General features: G+C 48.7%; 1 protein-coding gene across 5 annotated transcripts in view; it reads left to right on the top strand.

The window, feature by feature from the left end:
- CSNK1G1 (casein kinase 1, gamma 1) overlaps positions 1-22,177 on the top strand; it is a 64,886-nt gene that overhangs the window by 17,875 nt on the left and 24,834 nt on the right. For 3 of the 5 annotated variants that reach the window (XM_010005915.1, XM_010005917.1, XM_010005918.1), the window contains exon 4: positions 16,656-16,807. In XM_010005915.1, the coding sequence (XP_010004217.1) occupies positions 16,656-16,807 (152 nt within the window). Of the gene's footprint in view, positions 1-16,655; positions 16,808-18,447; positions 18,600-22,177 lie in introns of those variants that run through there. The other 2 variants (XM_010005916.1, XM_010005919.1) reach the window with 2 other exon arrangements.

The raw sequence follows: 22,177 nt of genomic DNA, 5'->3' as shown, positions 1-22,177 counted from the left end.
ATCTTTGGAGGTCCCTTCCAGCCCCTAACATCTTGTGATACTGTGAGCTACGTGGCAGATGAAGAAGCTGGTGCTGATGGGAGGTTACAGACACAACACTGGGACCTTGTCAGGAAGTCTTTGAACATCAAGAGGCAGCTGTCACACAACTGCACTGCTTCCTCCATTCCTGTGTAGCTTCTCAAAGGGAAACTCATCCTGTGAATAAACTTTTGGTTTTAGTTTAGTTTTTAGTTTTAGTTCAGCTGTGAGGATGTGGTGGGAGAGTGTCAAATGCTTTGCTGCCCTAGCTGAGGAGAGAACTGGGTTCCTGGTGTCTGGTACATCTTAAGACATACTTCACACACATGCACATGGAAATGGAGGGGTGTTTGCTTAGAGAAATGGGTGTTTAGTCTTCTTGAACCTTTCCACCCCCCAGAAAAGAAGAGGCAAGGACCTGCTGTGTAGTGACCATCTGCTGGTTTCTTGTGCCTCATGGAGGAATTAAATATTTAATAGCCTAAAATAGCGTGTGACTGCTTTGGAAAAAAACAACCAACAGGCACAGAGTCAAAGACCTGATGGTGAGTCTGTAGGGTGTCTCAGGGAAGGAGGAGAACTCCTTTAGGTTTTGGGTAGTCTGGGATACAATCCATTTGCTGACCGAGGTAATTAGAGTAGTTTGAACAATCTCTATGCAAACTAGTTCTGTTACTCTGTCATCAGCCATGTAAGATGCCCCTATTACCCTACCTGGAGCAATGTCCAGTTCTGGGGCCCCTAACATAGAACTCTTGGAGTGAGTCCAGAGGAGGCCACAGAGATGATCCGAGGGCTGGAGCAGCTCTGTTCTGGAAACAGACTGAGAGAGTTGGGGTGTTCAGCCTGAAGAAGAGAAGGCTCCAGGGAGACCTTAGAGGACCTTCCAGTGCCTGAAGGGGCTCCAGGAAAGCTGGGGAGGGACTCGGAACAAGGCCAGGAAGGGATGGGAAAAGGGGGAATGGATTAAAACTGGAAGAGGGGAGATTTAAATTAGACAGTAGGAAGAAATTCTTCACCATGAGGGTGCTAAGCCCCTGGCCCAGGTTGCCCAGGGAAGCTGTGGCTGCCCCATCCCTGGCAGTGTTGAAGGGCAGGTTGGATGGGGCTTTGAGCAATCTGGGCCGGTGGGAGGTGTCCCTGCCCATGCAGGGGGTGGGACTGGATGGGCTTTAAGGTCCCTTCCAACCCAAACCAGTCTGGGATTCTGTGATCCCTCTTCCAAAGGGAAGCTGAAGACACTGTTCATAGGCACTTCTGGAAAGCTGTTGCATGCCAGGCACAGTGTGCCAGGGCTGCTGCTGCCCCTGCCTGCCCTGTCTCCTGAGTGTAGCAGCAGAGTCCACTGAGCTGCTCCTCAGCCCTTAAGGTGCTGCAGAATGGCTGGATGCTGCAGGCATCCTCATCCAGCTGCTGTCACATCCAGTGGAGCTCACACATCCATGTCTGCAGAGCCTCTGCGTGGACATGGAAGCCAAATGCTGAGACTTCACAATGAGCTTTGTCTGAAGGCTTTTGGTTTGTCTCTCCAGCTGTGCTGGTTGGAAGGGGGAAAAAAAAGGCCTTGCTTTGCTGAGAAGTTGAGGCAAACACCTCTGCTGCTGTGATGTGCTTGCAAGGCTGGAACTGTTGTTTTTCTCCAAAGTATGTTTGTCCCCCTAACTTAAGCCTTTTCTGGAGGACAGGGAGCCCACTGCTGGGTGACCATTACTGCATCACTCTGAGCCCAGTTCCTCCTTCTCAGGATATGACCATTGCTGAAAAACATCTCCATGCCATCAGGAAACTGCTCTTCCATTTTGTGCTTCCACACAATAAATAATTCACTGTGATCCTGGGAGATATTGACTTCCCAGCCATGACCAGCAGATAGAGAGGAATGAACTACTTTTTTGTTACTGCATTTCCAGGCCTCTCTGGTATCTCTCCCCTGTGGCTGTTGACGCCACATGTGACGTTGCAGGCTCTGCCTTGGGAAGGTAAAATGGAGTAGAGCTGATTTCCAGGCTGCGTTGGGCTGACGATTGAATTCCTGCATAGTGACAGCTCCTGCCTGTGCACAGTGTGTGAAGAAGTCATGCATTTTTTATTCAGTAGTAGCTTATTTTTATATCAGCTGGCAGATGAGTCACACCTTCCCCCGCTGCCTCCCAATCCCACCTTGGCACATGGGATCCATAACAGTCCTGTGGCAGTTCCATGCCATAGCTCTGTAGCCAGGACCTGTCCCCAGGACAGGGAGGTGATGTAGGCAACTGGATGTCAAATGTCACGAGCCTTTACAGGGGTGGTGGTGGAAAGCAGGAGAGGAATCAGAAACTCTGGAGAATCCCAGGAAACCAAGAAGGTCTCTGTTCTCCCCTGCCCACACACTGGATGAGTCACAGCAAGAGCAGAACATACTGAGCCAGGGAGGGAGATGTCGTTACGTACAGAATATCCACGGATTCTGGGGTTTTGTTTTAATTCTTCCTCTGTAAACAAGTTCACCTCTAATGAAGTGTGGAGTCTGTGTGTTTACTTTTGGACCTCTTTCTGTTGCACAACTCGCTGGAGCAGAGCAGTCTGTTTACTTGTCAGGAAGGAGGACCAAGGAAAAGGAGGGCGGTATAAATACCCAAGCCTTTTACATAGCCTGGGTGGGATTTGCATATGGATCTTTCACTGTAGCTGAGCTGTCTGCTACTCCAGTCTGCATATTAAGTTTTGGGAATTGCCTGCATTGAGCATGTTTCCCCTCCTCTTGTGTTGCTCTTGCTTTACTCATGACCTGCTGCTCACTTTGTAGGTACTGGTGTCCTTTATGAAGCAGTTCTTTTGCTGCTGGTTGCACAATAGGTCACATAGCAAAGAGGCAGGGGGTGTTTGGGGATGAGCTGTTGCATGGATGGATGTAAACAAGTCCCCATGGTGGAAGGTGCTGCCAGTACCAGCTGTTCCCTGCGTGCAGGGCTGATCCCCAAGGAAGGTGGAGTAACTGGAGGCCACGGAGGTGAGGGTTACTGCAAGATGTCTACAACCGGCGTAATTAAGGAATGGGAACATACACATTAGCTGTTGCTGTGGTTGCTTTCATCTTCAGCAATCCCATTTCTTTTTGCTACCTTGATGGGGATGTTGCCATAGCTGGGGGTGGAGCCAGCAAAAGATCACCTCCCAGCAAAGTACTGGTTTGGGGCATGAGGTGCTGGGTGGGGATCGTCCCTCTGCACCCCAGGGTGGGTTTGTGCTGCCGTGGGGTGACACAGCCACCACCTGGAGCTCCTTTGTGTCCCACCTCATTGTCTGGAAAGCAATGAGCACTGCAGCCTCCCTCTTGGACAGGTTTAGAAAAAATTTAGAATTTGAGTGTTCAGTTACTGTATTTTGAAAGTGGCTCATCTGTGCAAGATGATACAAAACTTCCATTCGCACAGAAATAACTTGCACCTTTGGGTCCCGGCTCAAGTTGAATCAGATCCCTGCATAGACCCTAATGCTCACCTTAGCTGTTGGGGTCATTTTCTAACAGTGTGGAAAAACTTCTCCCTTCAGTCTCACATCTTGCAAAGAAATGTGCTATTGGTGTGAGATGCTTCAGCAAGAAGACTTAGGTTCCTTCCTCTAGCTGCACCTGGTCATCAGCTTCATTATAAAGCCAGGGAGGTCCAACGAACTTTTGAACTTGAGGGTCCTCTGACTTCAGAGCTTTTGACTTGCAAAATAAAATGTAGTGGGTTACTGTACCACACCCAGTGGAAGCCTGCCTGCTTTCAAAGCTGGCTTGCTGTTGTCTCTGGAGAATTAATATTTTACTGTCTAAAAATACTTGGATTTTTTTCTACCGTGGCAGTTCCCATGTTAGGAAGGGCTTCCTGAATGTGCACCTTTCAGCATCTTTCTTAACATCCAAATTTTTTACTTCCTTGGGCTAAATTTAGGCTTTGTCAATTGGAAGCTATCAGATGCTTTTAAAGCAGGGCCATTAATATTTGAATATGAGATTAGGGCAGTTTCCTTTCTGTATTTTGGAAAGTTCTCCTGCATCTTTTTTCTGGTATTTGCTGCAGTAACCACAGATCAACCCAGCAGTCCTGGGCAGCACCTGGAGGGGAAGGACAGCATTCTGGGAAGCTGAAAAATACCTTTCCTGCAGCTTTTCCTTGAAGCCTGACATGGCCCACAACAGTGGTCATAAATCTGTGGTGGTGAGACTCATCTGAGTCAGATGCCTCATTGAGTTCTTCTGATAGACAACATCATCTCCCAAGAGTGGGTTGTGTGATGTGCTCAGGATCCAGCTGGGCTTGAGGAGAGGGACAGGACCTTCAATCATGAAGGTCTCTGTGCTGCTTCTGGTGCTTTCCAGCAAGCCCTGAGCTGCAACAACTTGTGCTTCTCAGCAGCCTGGGCTTGGGACTTGGAGTGACTCAGCCCTTTGAGTGAGGAGATGAAAATACTCAATATTGGAAGATATATTTTGGAACTTGTATTTACATTGTGAAGGGAAAACCCAGTTTGGCAATTAGGGCCACAATAATTAATAAGGATGTAACAATTGGTTATCCATGTCTCCCTTTCCTAACCCTTCTTTAAAAGCTTTTCAAGCTGTCGGGGCAGTGCAGGTAGAAACTAATGGAGTTTTTAGAGCTATTCAAGCTGATTCATCTTCTGGAGGGCTGATGTATCTGGTGTTGAGCATTGCTTTGATTCAGCCAAAGCTGATTCCCTTTTGGAAGGTGGGTACCTGATGTAATGAAATGCCTTTCATTTGGTTATGCTTCCTAAGCCCCAGGAGCATCCTGTACAAGCTGGTTCTCTTCAGGTTAAAGAGTGAAATGTTTGACCTGTGCCAGGGAGGTTTGATATGAGGGAAATTCTGGTCTGTAGGGCTGCCCAACTCCCAAAGAACCTCTTCAGTGGGTTTGTAGTTGGCATTTCTGAGTTGTGCCCTTCCTGCTGTGCAAAGACCTCCTCCCCTCTGCAACAGATAAGCCACAGACTCTCCCCCTGAGTGTGTAATGGGTCCAGCTATGGAGAAGAACTTTCCAGCCAGCTCTGCCGTGGGTGGAGACTTGCAGCTTTGGAATAATTTTTCTGTCTGAAAGCAGCTGTTTTTTCTTCCAAACACTGTTCCTACCTGCTTGTGCTCAGCTATCTTAGGGTGCAACACAGAGATGAGAGCTGGAGGAAGAGTCTGATTCAGCGCCTCCAAACTGCTGGTTTTCAGGCAGGTCTCCTGTGGTAAGAGGGAGTGGGAGTTTTGCCATCAGGCTGGAAGGACCGTGTGGGTAACACTTCCCTACTCATCTGAAAAATCCCTTCTTCCCTCAAAACCTGATAAATGCTGATTTCTTGATTCGTGGGGAATTTCCATGTGTTTAATTCTCGGTATCCGTCGTTACTGGTTTGATGCTATTGCAGGAGCAAACGTCCATCTTGTGGCTTTTTAGTCGCTCCTCCCATTGTGTTCTGTGCTGGTGCCAAAGCAGCTTTGATGGCAGCACAAAGCATTCCCTCCATCAAACCACCCTCCTAGCAGGACCAGTAGGAGTGTTTGTGGGGCCAAGCTGCACCCTTGGCTTTGCAGGCAGGTCTCAGCATGGCCAAGGGGATGTCATGTGGGGTTGTGCTGCCTGAAGTGCCACGTGGATTGTCCCGCCATGGGCTGACATGCTGGTCAGCTTCAGCTGACCAAGCATCATCTCCTTTGTACACCCCAAAGCAGGGGCTGATACCACTGTCTGCTTCCTCCAGTTAAATTGGACCTGTCTGATTGGTCATCCAATACCCAGATGATGTTGGATTGATGACGAATCCAGCCTCTACGTGCCAGTTTTTCCTCCTGCTGCTCCCCCATCCTGGAACAACTCCTGGTCACTGCACAGAGACGTGGGTTGCAGCTGAGCTGTGATTCAAGCTGTCAGATCCCCTCTGCATGATCATCACAGCAGTTTCACTCTTATTTTGCAGCTGGCCACCACACCCTGAGCTTAAAGTGTCACTTAAGTCACGCTGTAGATTTTTGGCATGTGGCTGAGGGGGCAGCAGGGAGCCAGGAAGAGCTGTGCCTGCAGCCCACCCTCTGCACTGGAGATGAGCTGATGATGGGCAGAGGCCTCCTGGGACTTGATGTGATCAGATCAAAATGTTTCTCTGGGCAGCCGAGGAGCCATTCAACAGAAGTCATTTGTTATTGCTGCTTTCTTAGCATCTTTCATCTGCCAAGAAGTAGCCTCTTCCTTGGCACTGCTTCTGGAGTTAAGCATGCATGCTGCCAAAGCACTCCCTTGCAACCCAGAAGCTCTGGTCTTGGTTTTCTTCAACATCCTGTCGCTCGTAGAATCATTTTCCTTGGAAAAGACCTTTAAGATCATCAAGTCCAACCATTAACCCAGCCCTGCCAAGGCCACCACTGCCCCATGTCCCTCAGCACCACATCTGCATGGCTTTGAAATCCCCGTTTCAGGGAAGAAATTTTCCCTAGTATCCAATCTAAACCTCCACTGGTGCAACTTGAAGTAATTTTGTCTTGTTCTATCACTTGTTCCTTAGGACAGGAGGTTGACTCTGCCTCACTCCAACCTCCCTTCAGGCAGTTGTAGAGACTGAGATCTCCCCCCAGCCTCTTCTTCTCCATGTTGAACACCCCCAGTTTCCTCAGCTTCTCCTCCTAAGACTTTTTTGCTCCAGACCCTTCTCTGGACACACAGATCATACAGATTATACCTGTAATATACTTAACAAGCATAATTTATTATCAAAAAATGCAATCCCAGAACCTACTCCTAGTCATCTCAATTTCTCTGTTACCTGGTTAAAATGAAGAAGCCCAAACCTGCTACTTCATTCCCTTTCAGCAGGTGGAGCTGACCCCATGCACGAACTGCACAGCCAAGGAAAGCCTAATGTGAAACAATTTCTCTGTAGTATTAACCAGCAGAGCTGAGGTGGCCACCACAGGTGTCATCTGTCTTTGTATTGACCAGCAAAACTCATCCAGCATGGTGACTTCATAGAAGCCCAGACTGATTTGGGTTGGAAGGGACCTTAAAGATCATCCAGTCCCAAACCCCTGCATGGGCAGGGACACCTCCCACCAGCCCAGGCTGCTCCAAGCCCCATCCAACCTGCCCTTCAACACCCCCAGGGATGGGGCAGCCACAGCTTCCCTGGGAAACATGGGCCAGGCTCTCACCACTCTCACACTAAAGAATTTCCTCCTCATGTCCAACCTAAATCCCCCTCTTCCAGTTTTCATCCCTTCCCCCTTGTCCTCTCCCTCCCTGCCCTTGTTCCAAGTCCCTCCCCAGCTTTCCTGGAGCCCCTTCAGGCACTGGAAGGTGCTCTAAGGTCTCCCTGGAGCCTTCTCTTCTCCAGGCTGAACACCCCAACTCTCCCAGCCTGTCTCCAGAGCAGAGCTGCTCCAGCCCTCGGATCATCTGGACTCGCTCCAACAGCTCCAGGTCCTTCTTATGTTGGGGGCTTCACAACTGGACACTCCAGATGGGGTCTCGTGAGAGCAGAGCAGAGGGGACAATCCCCTCCCTGGCCCTGCTGCCCATGCTGCTTTTGCTGCAGCCCAGGGCACGGGTGGTCTCTGGGCTCCAGCACACGGAGCTCATGTTGAGTTTCTCATCAACCATCACCCCCGAGTCCTTCTCCTCAGGGCTGTTCCCAAACCTTTCTCCACCCCAGCCTGTATTTGTGCCTGGGGTTGCACTGACCCAGGTGCAGGACCAGACACTTGTCCTTGTTGAGCTTCATGCTCAGCTCTCCAGCCTGTCCAGGCCCCACTGGATGGAATCATCTCCCTTGGAAATCCTCAGTGTTGCAGTGTCCCTGCCAGCAGGAGAAGCTGCAGCAGGGCCTTCTGCTGCAGCCTGTCAGCAGGTGAGAAGGTGCTGAGATGCTGCTGAGAGGGAGGAGAGGTGAGCAAGGTGCTTCTCCTGCCTTTGGACATGGAAGAGGCAGAGCTCAAACAGTCCTTGAACCCAAGAGATACTTGGACATAATGCAAGGGAGAACAGCTCACATTGCATTGATACCTTCTCCCCTGATGACCACAGAGCAAGTTGAGCTTTTAATGGGAAAAGATAACACAGCAGGACAGCAGCTGCCTACAAACCATCAGGAGCCGGAGCTACTCTCATCTCCCATGAGTTTTTGAGTTCCTTCCTTGCAAGTTCCAAGACTCCAGATTCCCTCCAGAATTCTTGTGCATCTTCTCAGGACATGCAGGATGGATTGAGTCCCTGCTGTGTTTTGAGTAGCTTGTTAGGATTTGAATCAACCAAAAAAAAGGTAGGGGAAAAGCAGACATGGGAAGAACAGAAGGAAGAACATATTTGTTCTTGCTGCTGGTAAAAATCCAAATAGTTTAATTTTTACTTTGGTTGCAGAAAAACAAGTTCCCCCAATTGTTGTGTTATTGAAACAGGGTGGCATTTAATGTCCCTCCAGTTGTACAAGCTGCTTTCCTGCTCTCATGGTTTGACTCTATGAAACAACTCTCCACATATGCAAAGAAAGAAGCAGGGGGGTTGGAACTACATGACTTTTAAGGTCCCCTCCTACCCAAACCATTCTGGGATTCTACACTTCTTAAAACAAATGAGAAAATATTCTCAATCCCCCAAAATCTCTGTCCAAATCTTCTCCAAACTCCTCCAGTTATGGTTAAAGGCGAAGGGCTATGCTGAAAAGCTTTTGCAGTCCTGCTTTGAAGTAAGACTGAAGTTAAGTCAGGGTAAGTTGGAGTGCTGTGTCCAGCACTGGAGCCCCCAGCACAGGAAGGACATGGAGCTGTTGAAAAGGGTCCAGAGAAGGGCCACAAAGATGATCTGAGGGCTGGAGCAGCTCTGCTCTGGAGCCAGGCTGGGAGAGTTGGGGTGTTCAGCCTGGAGAAGAGAAGGCTCCAGGGAGACCTTAGAGCACCTTCCAGTGCCTGAAGGGGCTCCAGGAAAGCTGGGGAGGGACTTGGAACAAGGGCAGGGAGGGAGAGGACAAGGGGGAAGGGATGAAAACTGGAAGAGGGGAGATTTTGGTTGGACATGAAGAAGAAATTATTCACCGTGACAGTAGGAAGGCACTGGCCCAGGTTTCCCAGGGAAGCTGTGGCTGCCCCATCCCTGGGGGTGTTGAAGGGCAGGTTGGATGGGGCTTGGAGCAGCCTGGGCTGGTGGGAGGTGTCCCTGCCCATGCAGGGGGTTGGGACTGGATGATCTTTAAGGTCCCTTCCAACCTTCACCACTCTTACATTCTATGATTAGGACGGGTGCAATCACATATTTTAAAGACTTTTAGGCCAACTTTATTCCAAGTAACAAGCCTCTCATAACTTTTCTGCCTTCTTTCTCTTTTTGAAGCAGATTATTCAGAAACCTGAAGCTCAGAACAAGCCTTTGTAATTCCAGCTCACAGGTGTCAGCCATTAACCAAGATATTTGGGTATATTTTGGTACATCTGTAAACCCACTCTCATGGGGCATGTTTTAAGGGGCTAAAAGATGAGATCTTGGCCCAGTTGATGCTGACAGCAAAGCTTCTGCTTCAGCCAGGATTTTATTCTGATTTTAAAATGAAGAGAAGGGTAGATCCTCATTAGTGTAATCAGCTTAAATGGGCTGACTACTCTAAAGCAATTTGTTTAATTTGTTTGGAACGTGTTTAATTTTAGCTGTAGATGTTCAGCCCTTGCACAGTTGCTTTTGGTGCTGTTCATCATGTAATTTTGTGTTCTGTGATTTGGAAGAATAAACTCTCTGCTCTGAATGAGAATTTCTTGACAATCTCCATCCCATTCATTGGGGCTGCTTCAAAATCTCTCAGACTTTTGGTGCTCTGGAGCTGCTGTGGTGTCTCTGCCTTTATTTCTCCGAGGAGTCTCTTGTGCTGCTCATGCTGAGTGTGTTTTTGCATCAAGCTTCAGTCAATCCTTTCATGTTGGGTATCTCCCCCCTCCCTCTGTCCTTGGGTATCTCATTTGGGGTTCCTCAGGAGTGTATTCCCTCTGCAGTGGAGCTCAGCTTTGAACCCCACATGCGGAGAGGTTATGAAATTCCTCTGTAATTCTTCTTGAAATGAAAGAAGTCAGCTTGTCTTTATGTGACCACACCACATCTAAGGGCAGTGGAACCAGTTTCTCATGGGAACAAAAATAAAACTGGTGATTCAGAAGCTGCCAGTATCCCTCACTTTTCACAGTTCTGGAGCCCCCAACACAAGAAGGACACAGAGCTCCTGGAATGAGTCCAGAGGGGAGTGACAAAAATGACCAGTGGGCTGGAGCACCTCCCCTGTGAAGATAGGCTGAGGGAGTTGGGGTGGTTCAGCCTGGAGAAGAGGAGGCTCTCAGGTGACCTTATAGTGGCCTTCCAATACCTTGGAGGGGACCTACAAGAAAGCTGGGGCAGGACTTTTAGCATGGGCATGTAGCGAGAAGACAAGGGGCAGTGGTTTAAAACTGGAAGAGGAGATTGAGGTGAGACATGAGGAGGAAATTCTTGAGTGTGAGGGTGGTGAGACCCTGGCCCAGGTTGCCCAGAGAAGCTGTGGCTGGAAGTGTCCCTGGAAGTGTCCAAGGGCAGGTTGGATGGGTCTTGGAGCAACCTGGTCTGGTGGGAGGTGTCCCTGCCCATGCAGGGGGTTGGGACTGGATGATCCTTAAGGTCCCTTCCAACCCAAACCTTTCGGTGATTCTAAGTTGCACTTGTCTCCTGACAATTTTATTGATGGGCTTGGCTTTTGCTCTTCTGGTTGTGTAGGTGCCATGTGTAGCTTCCTGCACCTCATCTCTTCTTGGGTGCAGTTGGGGACGGTCAACGTTGCTCGAGGTTTATTCATGGCTTCTCATGATGCTTGTCTGCAGAGCATCAGTACATATTCTCTGCCCCAAGAGATGGTTTCCATCTGTTTCTGTGGGGCAGATGCTACGAAATCAAACTTCCCTTGGGCACAACTTTTGTTTGGCATCTTCCTGCCAGTTGCTATTTCATAATGAGTCCTGGAAGGGGCTTTGGACTGTCTGTACAACTTGTACATCTGATGCCTGGACTAGCGTGGCTTCTTGGAGTGTTCTGGATGGGTTGTTAGGGCTGTTAGTCATGCTGTAAACTGTGTGGCAGTGGGACAGCACCACCTGTGTCAGCCAGGTTGCTGGAGCAGCTCTGCTCTGGAGACAGGCTGAGAGAGTTGGGGTGTTGGTGGGAGGTGTCCCTGCCCATGCAGGGGGGTTGGGACTGGATGATCTTTTATGTCCCTTCCAACCCAAATAAGTATGTGGTTCTATCTTGAGATGGGAATTTGCTAAAAGGTGTCATTCCTGGTGTTCATCCAGCTCTCTTGAAGCTCTCCAAAGCAGTGGTCCCACTGTTCATGCCTTAAAGCTGAGCTTTTTTGGGGGTTGATCTGACTTAACCCCCCAGCCACGCAAGCACAGGGAGGAGGTGGGACAGGTGAGGATGGGATGGTCCCTTTAGGTGGCAGCCCACAGGATCAGGGAAGGTTTTAGCATCTTGGGGAACTTGAGGCCAAGGTCGTGTGGCTGCCCAGGAGCACGACAGAAGCAAAATCAAGTCATAAGTCTTCAGCTTTGATGTCTGCATTTGCTCTTATTCCAGCCACAAAGCTTTAATCTTCAAGATGCTCCACCATGTTTTCGCTGTGCTCAGCTTGAATTTTTTCCAAGACATCACACTGCTGAAATAGCAGGATTTGCCTGTGGATTCCAGTGCAGTGATCATCTGTATTTATTGGGATGATAAACTTTCCAAGAGAACAAGGGTGGAGTGGGGCCTTTTACTAGGCAAATCACTCAGCAGCAAAACCAAAGCTGTGCATCCAATTCAGGTGATTTCTGCTTCCTGCCAGCTCCAACACACCAGGCTGCTGCTTCTCCAAAGGAGAACCTGCCCAGGTCCTGCCTCAATTTTCTTCCCTTTATCACAGAATCATAGAATCACTGGTTTGAGTTAGAAGAGACCTTCAAGATCATCTAGACTAAACCCCCTGCATGGGCAGGGACACCTCCCACCAGCCCAGGCTGCTCCAAGCCCCATCTAACCTGCCCTTCAACACTGCCAGGGATGGGGCAGCCACAGCTTCCCTGGGCAACCTGGGCCAGGCTCTCACCACCTTCACACTAAGGAATTTCCTCCTCATGTCTCACCTCAATCTCCCCGCTTTCAGTTTTCATCCCTTCCCCCTTGTCCTCTCCCTCCCTGCCCTTGTCCCAAGTCCCTCCCCAGCTTTCCTGGAGCCCCTTCAGGCACTGGAAGCTGCTCTAAGGTCTCCCTGGAGCCTTCTCTTCTCCAGGCTAAACACCCCCAACTCCCTCAGCCTGTCTTCACAGGCTCCAGCCCTCTGATAATCTGCATGGCCTCTTCTGGACTTGCTCCAGGAGCTGCATGTCCTTCCTATGTCTTAATGTCCTGTATTTGTTTAATGTCATTAAGCAATTCCTTGTTTAGTTGTGATTTTACACATAAATTGTGTTAAACTGATCACAGTTTGTGTTTCAAGTGTTGGGTTGTTCCTTTGAAGCCTCAAGAGGAGACCTTTGCTCTGCCTGTGGCTTTTCATCCTGCCTCTTTGGATGCAGAGCTGCTCATCTGACTTCTTCCCAGCTCTGTGGCTTGCTTTGACCTTTCCAGTCCTCTGCTGAGAAGGTTATTCCCCATTAAAAACCTCAAGTTTGACTGCCCAGACAAAAGATACTTTTTCCTCAGTCAATCTCTTTTGTTGGCAACGTGCTTCTTAAGTATTTATGGACCTACTGGTGATATTTGTGGAGTTCTGTGGTTCACCAGGGCAGTGGACTCAGTGGCACCAGGACACATTGCTTGTTGCTGAAATAGAGCCAACTACATCCTGAATTGTGCAGATGGGACATGATTAAATAACATTTTGTATAGATTTTCTTTAAAAAACTGTTTTTACTGTTTGTTAGAAGAATGGGTCCACAGATACCTGTTTTTCAAGTTTGCAGAAAACCACCCTGAAATGAGAAGAGGAAATGGTCTCAGGTTGTGCCAGGGGAGGTTTCAGTTGGATACTAAAAGAAACTACTTTGCTGAAAGTTTAAACAAACACTGGCACAGGCTGCCCAGGGAGCTGGTTGAATCATCATCCCTGGAGGTGTTTAGATGTATAGATGTGGTGCTGAGGGACATGGTTTAAGCAGTGGAGTTGGTGGAGTTGGGTTAATGGTTGGTAGAGTTAGGTTATGGTTTAACTCAATCTTAAAGGTCTTTTCCAACCAGAACAATTCTGTGATTCTGTGAAATTGTCTGCCTTCATCTGCCTGCTTGGATCCCACAGGCATCAAGCTTTAATATAATCATCACTATATCATAACATGCACTTCAAGCTTACAACTTCTCTTTCCAGCTTTGCCCCTTCCTAAAATGATGCTAAATGGTGAGTTGTGTTTGAGTGAGCAGAGAGTCTGTCACCTCATGTCCCTTGTAACTTTATTTCAGTGACCAGCATAGAGCTGAGCAGCCCTGGCTTGGGCTGGGAGGCTCTGCAGGGCTCCTTTGGGCCCAGGATACATGAGTGATGCAGCCCGGGGTCTGAAAATGAGATACACATCCCAGCATTTTTATCCTAGCAAAGCCAAGAGGCAAGTTCTTGACTGCAGAGCTGGCAGGGTTGCTGCTGGAAACCCTCGAGAGAAAAATCAAACCCTAAAAATACACCTGAAACTCACGTATGTTCTGTAGGCTGGCACCTAGGATGCCTCTGGTAACGTCCTTTGCTGCAGCCTCACCTTGTAGGAGTTCCCACCTCTAGCAGAGCCTTCCTAAGGTTTAAAGCTGAGACTGGTACTCCCAGCTCTTGGGTTGCTCTTGGCTTGGAAGGCTTTGAGTGGGTAAAGCCAACTTGAGGGGTTGGGACCCCAAAGAGTGCTGAACAGTTGCATTGCTTCGTTCCCTACATGAAATCCCCATCTTTGGAGTCTTGCTTCACTTTATCTTCCTGGTTCTTCCGTCCAGTAGGAATTTCATTTTATTTGCAGTCCTCTCTCTTTACCAGGTCAGGTTGTACATTAGTCCTTTCTCCTTGCTCTGGAAATGGGATCCTTCACCTTCCTTAAGAGCCTCTCTGCACTTTTAATCTCCGTGTACCTCAATTAGCACATGTTTAATTGAGTGATTTCCTTCTTGATTTGCACTTTTCAAGACTGTTGTTTCTCCTGATGGAGAAACTGTGGTAGAAGCATTCACTGTGTGTATCTTGATTTTATACTGGTCTCAGCTTCAAGCTTTCCAGACAATATCCTGTTATTATTCTGTATTATTCTCTTAAAAGTAGAGTTGATGCTCTTGGTGTTTGAAGTATTGTAGATAAATCATAGAATCATGGGATGGTTTGGGATGGAAGGGACCTGAAAGATCATCCATTTCCAACCCCACTGCCCTGAGCAGGGACACCTCCCACCAGACCAGGTTGCTGAGAGCCCTGTCCAACCTGGCCTTGCAGGCCCCATCAGATTTTCCTGCAAACTCAGTGACTCACCATGAGTTACTTCAAGAGCTGTTGCAATTATTCAAGCCTTCAGCACTAAGCTGGTGGCATTAAAGCCTCATTCATGTTGGCTTGGGGATACTTGAAAAGGTTTTGGAGCAGCCTGGGTCACATCCCATCATTGTTCAACTTTCTGAATTGCTTCTGCATAATCCCATCCTGCTTTCATAGAGGATTTAGTTGCTGTTAATGCTTCCTAAACTCTGAAGCTGTCTTAGGAGCAGTCTCCCAAGACCAGATGGGGTAAATATTTTACTCAACAGAGGTTGTAAAAGTCCAGTTAGACTGGGAATTCCTGCCATACCCTGTAACATCTCTTCAATGCATCCCAGTGACTGGCACCTAATTGGTTCCACAAGCCCGTGAGTTAATGAGATTATAACCATCCTGCAGGAATCTCTGTCAAGATGCAGTTGGTCCTTTTTGAGTCATAGATGGGAGGACAAGTGGTGTGAGATTGAAGCTTTGGCAGTCTCAGCACCGCGTTTCTTCTGTTGCTGACAAGTTGCTGGGTGCCCTTGGGCAGATGAAGGAGCCATTCCCAAATCTGTTGTAGGACATAAAGTCACGATGGAGCTGCCACACTCCAGCCTCAGAGCTTCCCTCTTCTGCCTTGTCGTAGGCTGGGCTGCCTGAGCACACTGCTGCTGAGCAGATACAAACCCAGTGCTGGTGTCTGATAGTTAGTGACCTTTTTTTGCTATTTTTAGTGCTGATCTCTTCTGTAAGTATTGGAGGGTGGGTGTGTTTACTTCAAATGTGCTATACAATCCATCATCACAGTGCTTTCAGGTCCCATGAAAGAGTGGTGAGGCCTTGGAACAGGCTGCCCAGGAAGGTGGTGGAGGCACAATCCCTGGAGATGTTAAAAAAAGGGGTAGACGTGGTGCTTCAGGAGATGGTTTAATGATGAGGGGTTGTAGAGTGGATGGTTGGACTTGATGATCTTGAAGGTCTTTTCCAACCTTGACAATTCTATGATTCTGTGACTTTACAGACCTCTCTGCAACTTTCTGGAAAAAAGCCTGAGTGCATGGTAGTGCTCCCCATACTGAGCCCTTACACTGACCAGCAGGACCTTCTCTCTTCATGTATTCAAGCAAAATATGTTGTTTTGACACAGGACAAAACCCCATATTTCAACACAAAACCCTATGAGATGTAGACTGGAAATACATGTATTTTTAAAAGCATGATACTGATACCAGGACACTAAGCATCCTGATGCTGATGAGAACAATTTGCAGTTTCAGCCCTACACCCAGTTTCTCCTTGTATGGGCTGATCTGATTGTTCTTTTAGACTACAAGGTAGTTCAGGGAGTCCTGTGCAGCTCTGGGAGTGTTTGGCCACCAAGGCTGGTTTGTTCCTTTTTTCCTGGTGCCTTTCAGCAAGCTAATCCATGCAAAAACTTCCACTGTCAGCTGGGTATAAATGCTAGGTACTCTTGCTGAGCTGTTGGGTGGGAAGGGTGGGCTCTGGCTCCTGACAGTTGGGTGTTGAGAGTTGGTGTGTTACTTCACAGCAGAATGCTTTGTGCTCCTGTGCAGAGTATGGCTGCTTATTTTTGCTTGGTGATGGGTAAAAATGTCAATCTTTGCTCTTTTTTGAAGGAAATCTTGATTTTTTCCTTTCTTAAGAGTCTACTTGATGTAAGGGTGGGCTGAAAATTGCTGGCTATGTATTATCTTGATTGAAAAAGCAGCTCTTTTTAGGCTGCACTTCATGTTCAACGAGGGCTGTGACCTTCCTGACTGCTCCAAGGAGGGCCAGCCCACCTTTGGGGTGCTGCTGGGTGTTCAGTGCAACCTGGAGAACTCAGCCTCTTCCTCCAGAACTCCAAGCATTTCAGCTGCCAAAACTGGAGGCTTTCATGTGGTCATGTTACTGCTTTGAAATCCCTGGTCCGCTGAAGGGTGTAGCTGAGCAAAGCTGCTCTGATTTGGCCCCGGGTTCATGCACAGTGTGAGCTGAAACTCATTGTTTGCTGGGCAAGATCAGGCAGAAGGGTCACCTGGGAGGGAAAAGCAAAGGCTCTGCTCTGCCCAGCAGGAGAGTGACATGCAGGAGGAAGGGTATTAATGTTGTCCCATTGACTGATCTCAATTCTTTCCGTATTCTTGCAGCTGAAGGGCTTCCCCAGGTGTATTACTTTGGACCATGTGGAAAGTACAATGCCATGGTGCTAGAGCTGCTTGGTCCTAGCTTGGAAGATCTGTTTGACCTCTGTGATAGGACGTTCACGTTGAAGACAGTGTTGATGATAGCCATCCAACTGGTGAGTAACAGCAGGCAGGGCTCTGCCCAGCAGCCTCCAGATGCCAGCTCAGCTTTATGTCATAGAATCACAGAATCATGGAGTGGTTTGGGTTGGAAGGGACCTTAAAGATCATCTAGATCCAGCCCCCCTGCATGGGCAGGGACACCTCCCACTAGACCAGGTTGCTCCAAGCCCCACCCAACCTGCTCTTGAACACTTTTGGGGATGGGGCAGCCACAACTCCCTTGGACAGTCTGTCAGCCCTGGGTTAGCTGAAGGATGGGCTTGGTACTGTGCAAAGTTCAGGAATGTCTGGTGGTTGGAGAGAAAATCTCCTTCCATTGTAGAATCACAGAACAGTTTGGGTTGGGAGGGGCTTTCAAAGATCTAGTCTAACCCCCCTGCCATGGGCAGGGACATATTTCACTAAACCAGGTTGCTCAGAGCCCCATCCAACCTCACCTTGAAGCTTCCAGTCATGGGGCATCCACTTCTTCCAGTGCCTCAGCACCCTCATTAAGAATTTCTGTCCAGTCTAAACCTACCCTCTTTCATTTCAAAAACATTGCCCCTTGTTCTGTCACTCCAGGCCTTGGTAAAAAGTCTCTGCACCTTTCTTACAAAAGGAAGTTCCTCAGGTTTGAGAAAACCTCTTGCTTATGAAGGGAAGGACAAATTATGCTTATGAGCAAACTGGCTTCTGGTGTAGCAGAACCAGTGAAGCCAGATTCCTATGGACTTGCATCCCTTGTCCCCTACACACACCCCTGCCCCAGTTTCTGCCCCAGGTCCCTCTCTGTGTTTGGACATCCCCCAAAACATCTCATTCCTTTACCACTCCCCGGGACACAGGGAGCACAGCACTGTCCCACACTCCAACCAGTTCTACTGGTTTGGTGCCACCAGGCTGCTCATAGGCTGAAACCTCTCAGAACGATTCCACTGTCAGCTGGGTATAAATGCTAGGTACTCTTGCTGAGCTGTTGGGTGGGAAGGGTGGGCTCTGGCTCCTGACAGTTGGGTGTTGAGAGTTGGTGTGTTACTTCACAGCAGAATGCTTTGTGCTCCTGTGCAGAGTATGGCTGCTTATTTTTGCTTGGTGATGGGGAAAAATGTCAATCTTTGCTCTTTTTTGAAGGAAATCTTGATTTTTTCCTTTCTTAAGAGTCTACTTGATGTAAGGGTGGGCTGAAAATTGCTGGCTATGTATTATCTTGATTGAAAAAGCAGCTCTTTTTAGGCTGCACTTCATGTTCAACGAGGGCTGTGACCTTCCTGACTGCTCCAAGGAGGGCCAGCCCACCTTTGGGGTGCTGCTGGGTGTTCAGTGCAACCTGGAGAACTCAGCCTCTTCCTCCAGAACTCCAAGCATTTCAGCTGCCAAAACTGGAGGCTTTCATGTGGTCATGTTACTGCTTTGAAATCCCTGGTCCGCTGAAGGGTGTAGCTGAGCAAAGCTGCTCTGATTTGGCGCCGGGTTCATGCACCATGCACAGTGTGAGCTGAAACTCATTGTTTGCTGGGCAAGATCAGGCAGAAGGGTCACCTGGGAGGGAAAAGCAAAGGCTCTGCTCTGCCCAGCAGGAGAGTGACATGCAGGAGGAAGGGTATTAATGTTGTCCCATTGACTGATCTCAATTCTTTCCGTATTCTTGCAGCTGAAGGGCTTCCCCAGGTGTATTACTTTGGACCATGTGGAAAGTACAACGCCATGGTGCTAGAGCTGCTTGGTCCTAGCTTGGAAGATCTGTTTGACCTCTGTGATAGGACGTTCACGTTGAAGACAGTGTTGATGATAGCCATCCAACTGGTGAGTAACAGCAGGCAGGGCTCTGCCCAGCAGCCTCCAGATGCCAGCTCAGCTTTATGTCATAGAATCACAGAATCATGGAGTGGTTTGGGTTGGAAGGGACCTTAAAGATCATCTAGATCCAGCCCCCCTGCATGGGCAGGGACACCTCCCACTAGACCAGGTTGCTCCAAGCCCCACCCAACCTGCTCTTGAACACTTTTGGGGATGGGGCAGCCACAACTCCCTTGGACAGTCTGTCAGCCCTGGGTTAGCTGAAGGATGGGCTTGCTACTGTGCAAAGTTCAGGAATGTCTGGTGGTTGGAGAGAAAATCTCCTTCCATTGTAGAATCACAGAACAGTTTGAGTTGGGAGGGGCTTTCAAAGATCTAGTCTAACCCCCCTGCCATGGGCAGGGACATATTTCACTAAACCAGGTTGCTCAGAGCCCCATCCAACCTCACCTTGAAGCTTCCAGTCATGGGGCATCCACTTCTTCCAGTGCCTCAGCACCCTCATTAAGAATTTCTGTCCAGTCTAAACCTACCCTCTTTCATTTCAAAAACATTGCCCCTTGTTCTGTCACTCCAGGCCTTGGTAAAAAGTCTCTGCACCTTTCTTACAAAAGGAAGTTCCTCAGGTTTGAGAAAACCTCTTGCTTATGAAGGGAAGGACAAATTATGCTTATGAGCAAACTGGCTTCTGGTGTAGCAGAACCAGTGAAGCCAGATTCCTATGGACTTGCATCCCTTGTCCCCTACACACACCCCTGCCCCAGTTTCTGCCCCAGGTCCCTCTCTGTGTTTGGACATCCCCCAAAACATCTCATTCCTTTACCACTCCCCGGGACACAGGGAGCACAGCACTGTCCCACACTCCAACCAGTTCTACTGGTTTGGTGCCACCAGGCTGCTCATAGGCTGAAACCTCTCAGAACGATGGGAGCTGAGCTCCCCTTAGCCAGAATACCAGCATTTGAGGTCACTGCCTTGGTCAAGTTTGCTCAGAATTGGCCAGTGGGTTCAAATGACAAACACTTGGAAAATCACAGGTCTATGGGCAGCGTCACAGGACACTGGTTTGCCTGAGAAGGAAAGCAGACTATGCTGAAGGTGGTAGCTTGGATTTGTGTTTCTGCCAAAAGTGGATGATGTGAAAACTGTATGTGCTAAACGTGGGGAGTGACCTTCCAGGAGTGGGCAGGGCCAACAGTTCTCACCTGTTTGGGTTTCTTTCAGCCCCTGGTCTGCAGCTACCCAAGTGGCCCAGCAGAAGTGGGACTGTATAGTCATGTTACCAGACCTATGGATAGAATCTCAAGTGGAAAACTGAGGTCACAGATGCAGGAGTTTGAACAGCACCTCCCTGGTATTGGGTTCATTAAGTTGTCCTCCTGTGGCTGAACAACCTGGTTTTGTTGGCTTTAAGTGGTCCTTCATCAGTGATTAAATCCAGTGGCAGAGGATGGCAAAGCCCTGGCTGTAGCTTTTGGTTGTAAAGATGTCAGTTTATTCCCATGAGACTGCTGGGGTAATGAAGATGGTCACAGCAGTGTCCAGCTACTTGTTGCCAAGTCCCAGGGTTGCAGGTTAGCTCTGTGCTTGGAGGGTCTTCACTGGCATCAGCTGCTGATCTTGTGACCTCAACCAGCCTCCCAGCTCATCCAGACACTGGTACCAATTTGAAAGACAGATGTGTAGGATGATGCAGGGAGACACCAAAAGCAGTTGGAAATGGAGGAACTGATGTTCTCCAAAAGGGAGTGAGGAGTTCTCAATGGGGAGATGTTTTAGGACTATTGCAGTCTTCTCAGGAAGATGGTGTGAGTTGGACAGCTTGGAGCATATCCATGTAAGGATGCACATTTAGGTCTGCCCCATCTCCTTCCCTGGGAGGTTTCCAGGGAAAAGGGCTCACCTGGGCCTCAGAGACATGTTTTGTGAAGGGACAGACACCTACAGCTCCACTGGAATGAGAACCCTTTGCTCCAGCCACGAGGTTTGGGGCAGGTTGTCTTGGATTTATCTTAGTTCCTTCATTGCAGTCACTGTGTCAGAGACACATCAGAGGAAGTTGGACTGTCAAATTCTGTGGATTCACCTCCAAAATTATGTTTTGACCTTGCTTTTGACCAGCCAAGCCTGCTTGAACTGCTGTGATTCTAACCACAGGTGTGAGGAGACATAAGATTTCACTGTCACAATCCAGAGCCTTCCACCAGCAGTGTGTTCTGTCCTCTGATGCTGGACAGGCCTGTTAATGAAGCCTAATACCCAGGGAGTCTTCCAAAAAGAGGAGTCTTCCAGGCAGCAGAGAGCAGCACCCTGCTCTGGTGTAGGTAGTGAGGGACAATTCAGCATGTTGCAGAGAACTGTTCCTCCAGTTCATTTCCCACCAAAATATCATCAAATCATTGGGTTGTTTTTTTTAGCCCAGGAAGAAAGCCCAAAGGTAAAGGAGAGTTGCTCATCTGGGAGACATCTCTGCAGTGTGGGGCTTGGGGAACTCCCAGGAGATGACCACAATGCTAGGAGTCACCTCTGCATTTTGAACCAGGGGCATCCCTGAGAGATGTTTTTTAATGAGCGTATGTGCTTGGCTGGTCTTAGTTGGCTGGACAAGAAGCAGCATCTCAGGACTGGGGTGGATCCTTTAACTACAGATGTTAGAAGAAAGAAAAGCCCTTGGGAGAAAGAAACGTGTCATTGTGGTTTTAAGGAATGTCACTTGTGGATATGGGAGAATCTAAACATGGTCTCGCATCAAGAATCATAGAATGATGGACTGGTTTGGGTTAGAAGGGACCTTTATGATCATGTAGCTCCAACTCCCTGCCATGGGCAGGGACACCAGAGCCCCATCCAACCTGCCATTGAACAGTTCCAGGGATGGGGGTGCCACAGTTTCTGTGGGAAACGTGTGCCAGTGTCTCACCCCCCTCACAGTGAAGAAGACTCTCCTGGCTGAGGGAGATAGAGACTGGATGATAGTGAGTCTTCAAGGAACAAAGAGAACCCATTTTGGAGTCTTCTCAGGGGCAGGAGATGCCACAGTAGGAAGGTCTGCCTTGGCAGGGGGATAAGCCACTCAGCCCTCAGCTTTGTCCTATTGTCCTTTGTATGGTCTTCTGGTAACCGTGGGTTGTGTTCAGAGCTGTGACAGCAGCTTATCAGACACAGCCTGAGCTGAAGCAGAAGCTTTCTGGCTCTTCTGCACCGGCTCGTATCTCTCAGTGGAAATCTGCCTTGAAGGACTCTCTGGTTTTCCCTCCCTGGAGGAAGTTTTCCAGCTCTGTTAATCATGTGTCTCTGATGCTTCACGTTGCTCTGCAAGCAGCATCAGACTGGAACTGCTTCCTTCATCCTCCAGGTGCAGCTGAAGAGATCAAGTGGTTGATGTTCCTGAATGAAGCAAAGCTTGGCAATTAAAAGCATCTTCACCAACACAAGTCCCTAAAGCCCCATAAATCAGAAGTCACCTCAGGGCTTTGTGAAGTGTGTGGGCTGGGGGAGAACCTTTTGTATTCTGGCTTCACTTTTTCACTCCTGGCTGGGTCCGACACGTGCAGTGCTCATGGACAACTCGGTTTTGTCAGCAG

This window comes from Chaetura pelagica, unplaced genomic scaffold (genome assembly GCF_000747805.2).
Source record: "Chaetura pelagica isolate M959 unplaced genomic scaffold, ChaPel_1.0 scaffold369, whole genome shotgun sequence".
NCBI classification, from domain to species: Eukaryota; Metazoa; Chordata; class Aves; order Apodiformes; family Apodidae; genus Chaetura; species Chaetura pelagica.
This window is presented reverse-complemented; position numbering and strand designations above follow the sequence as displayed.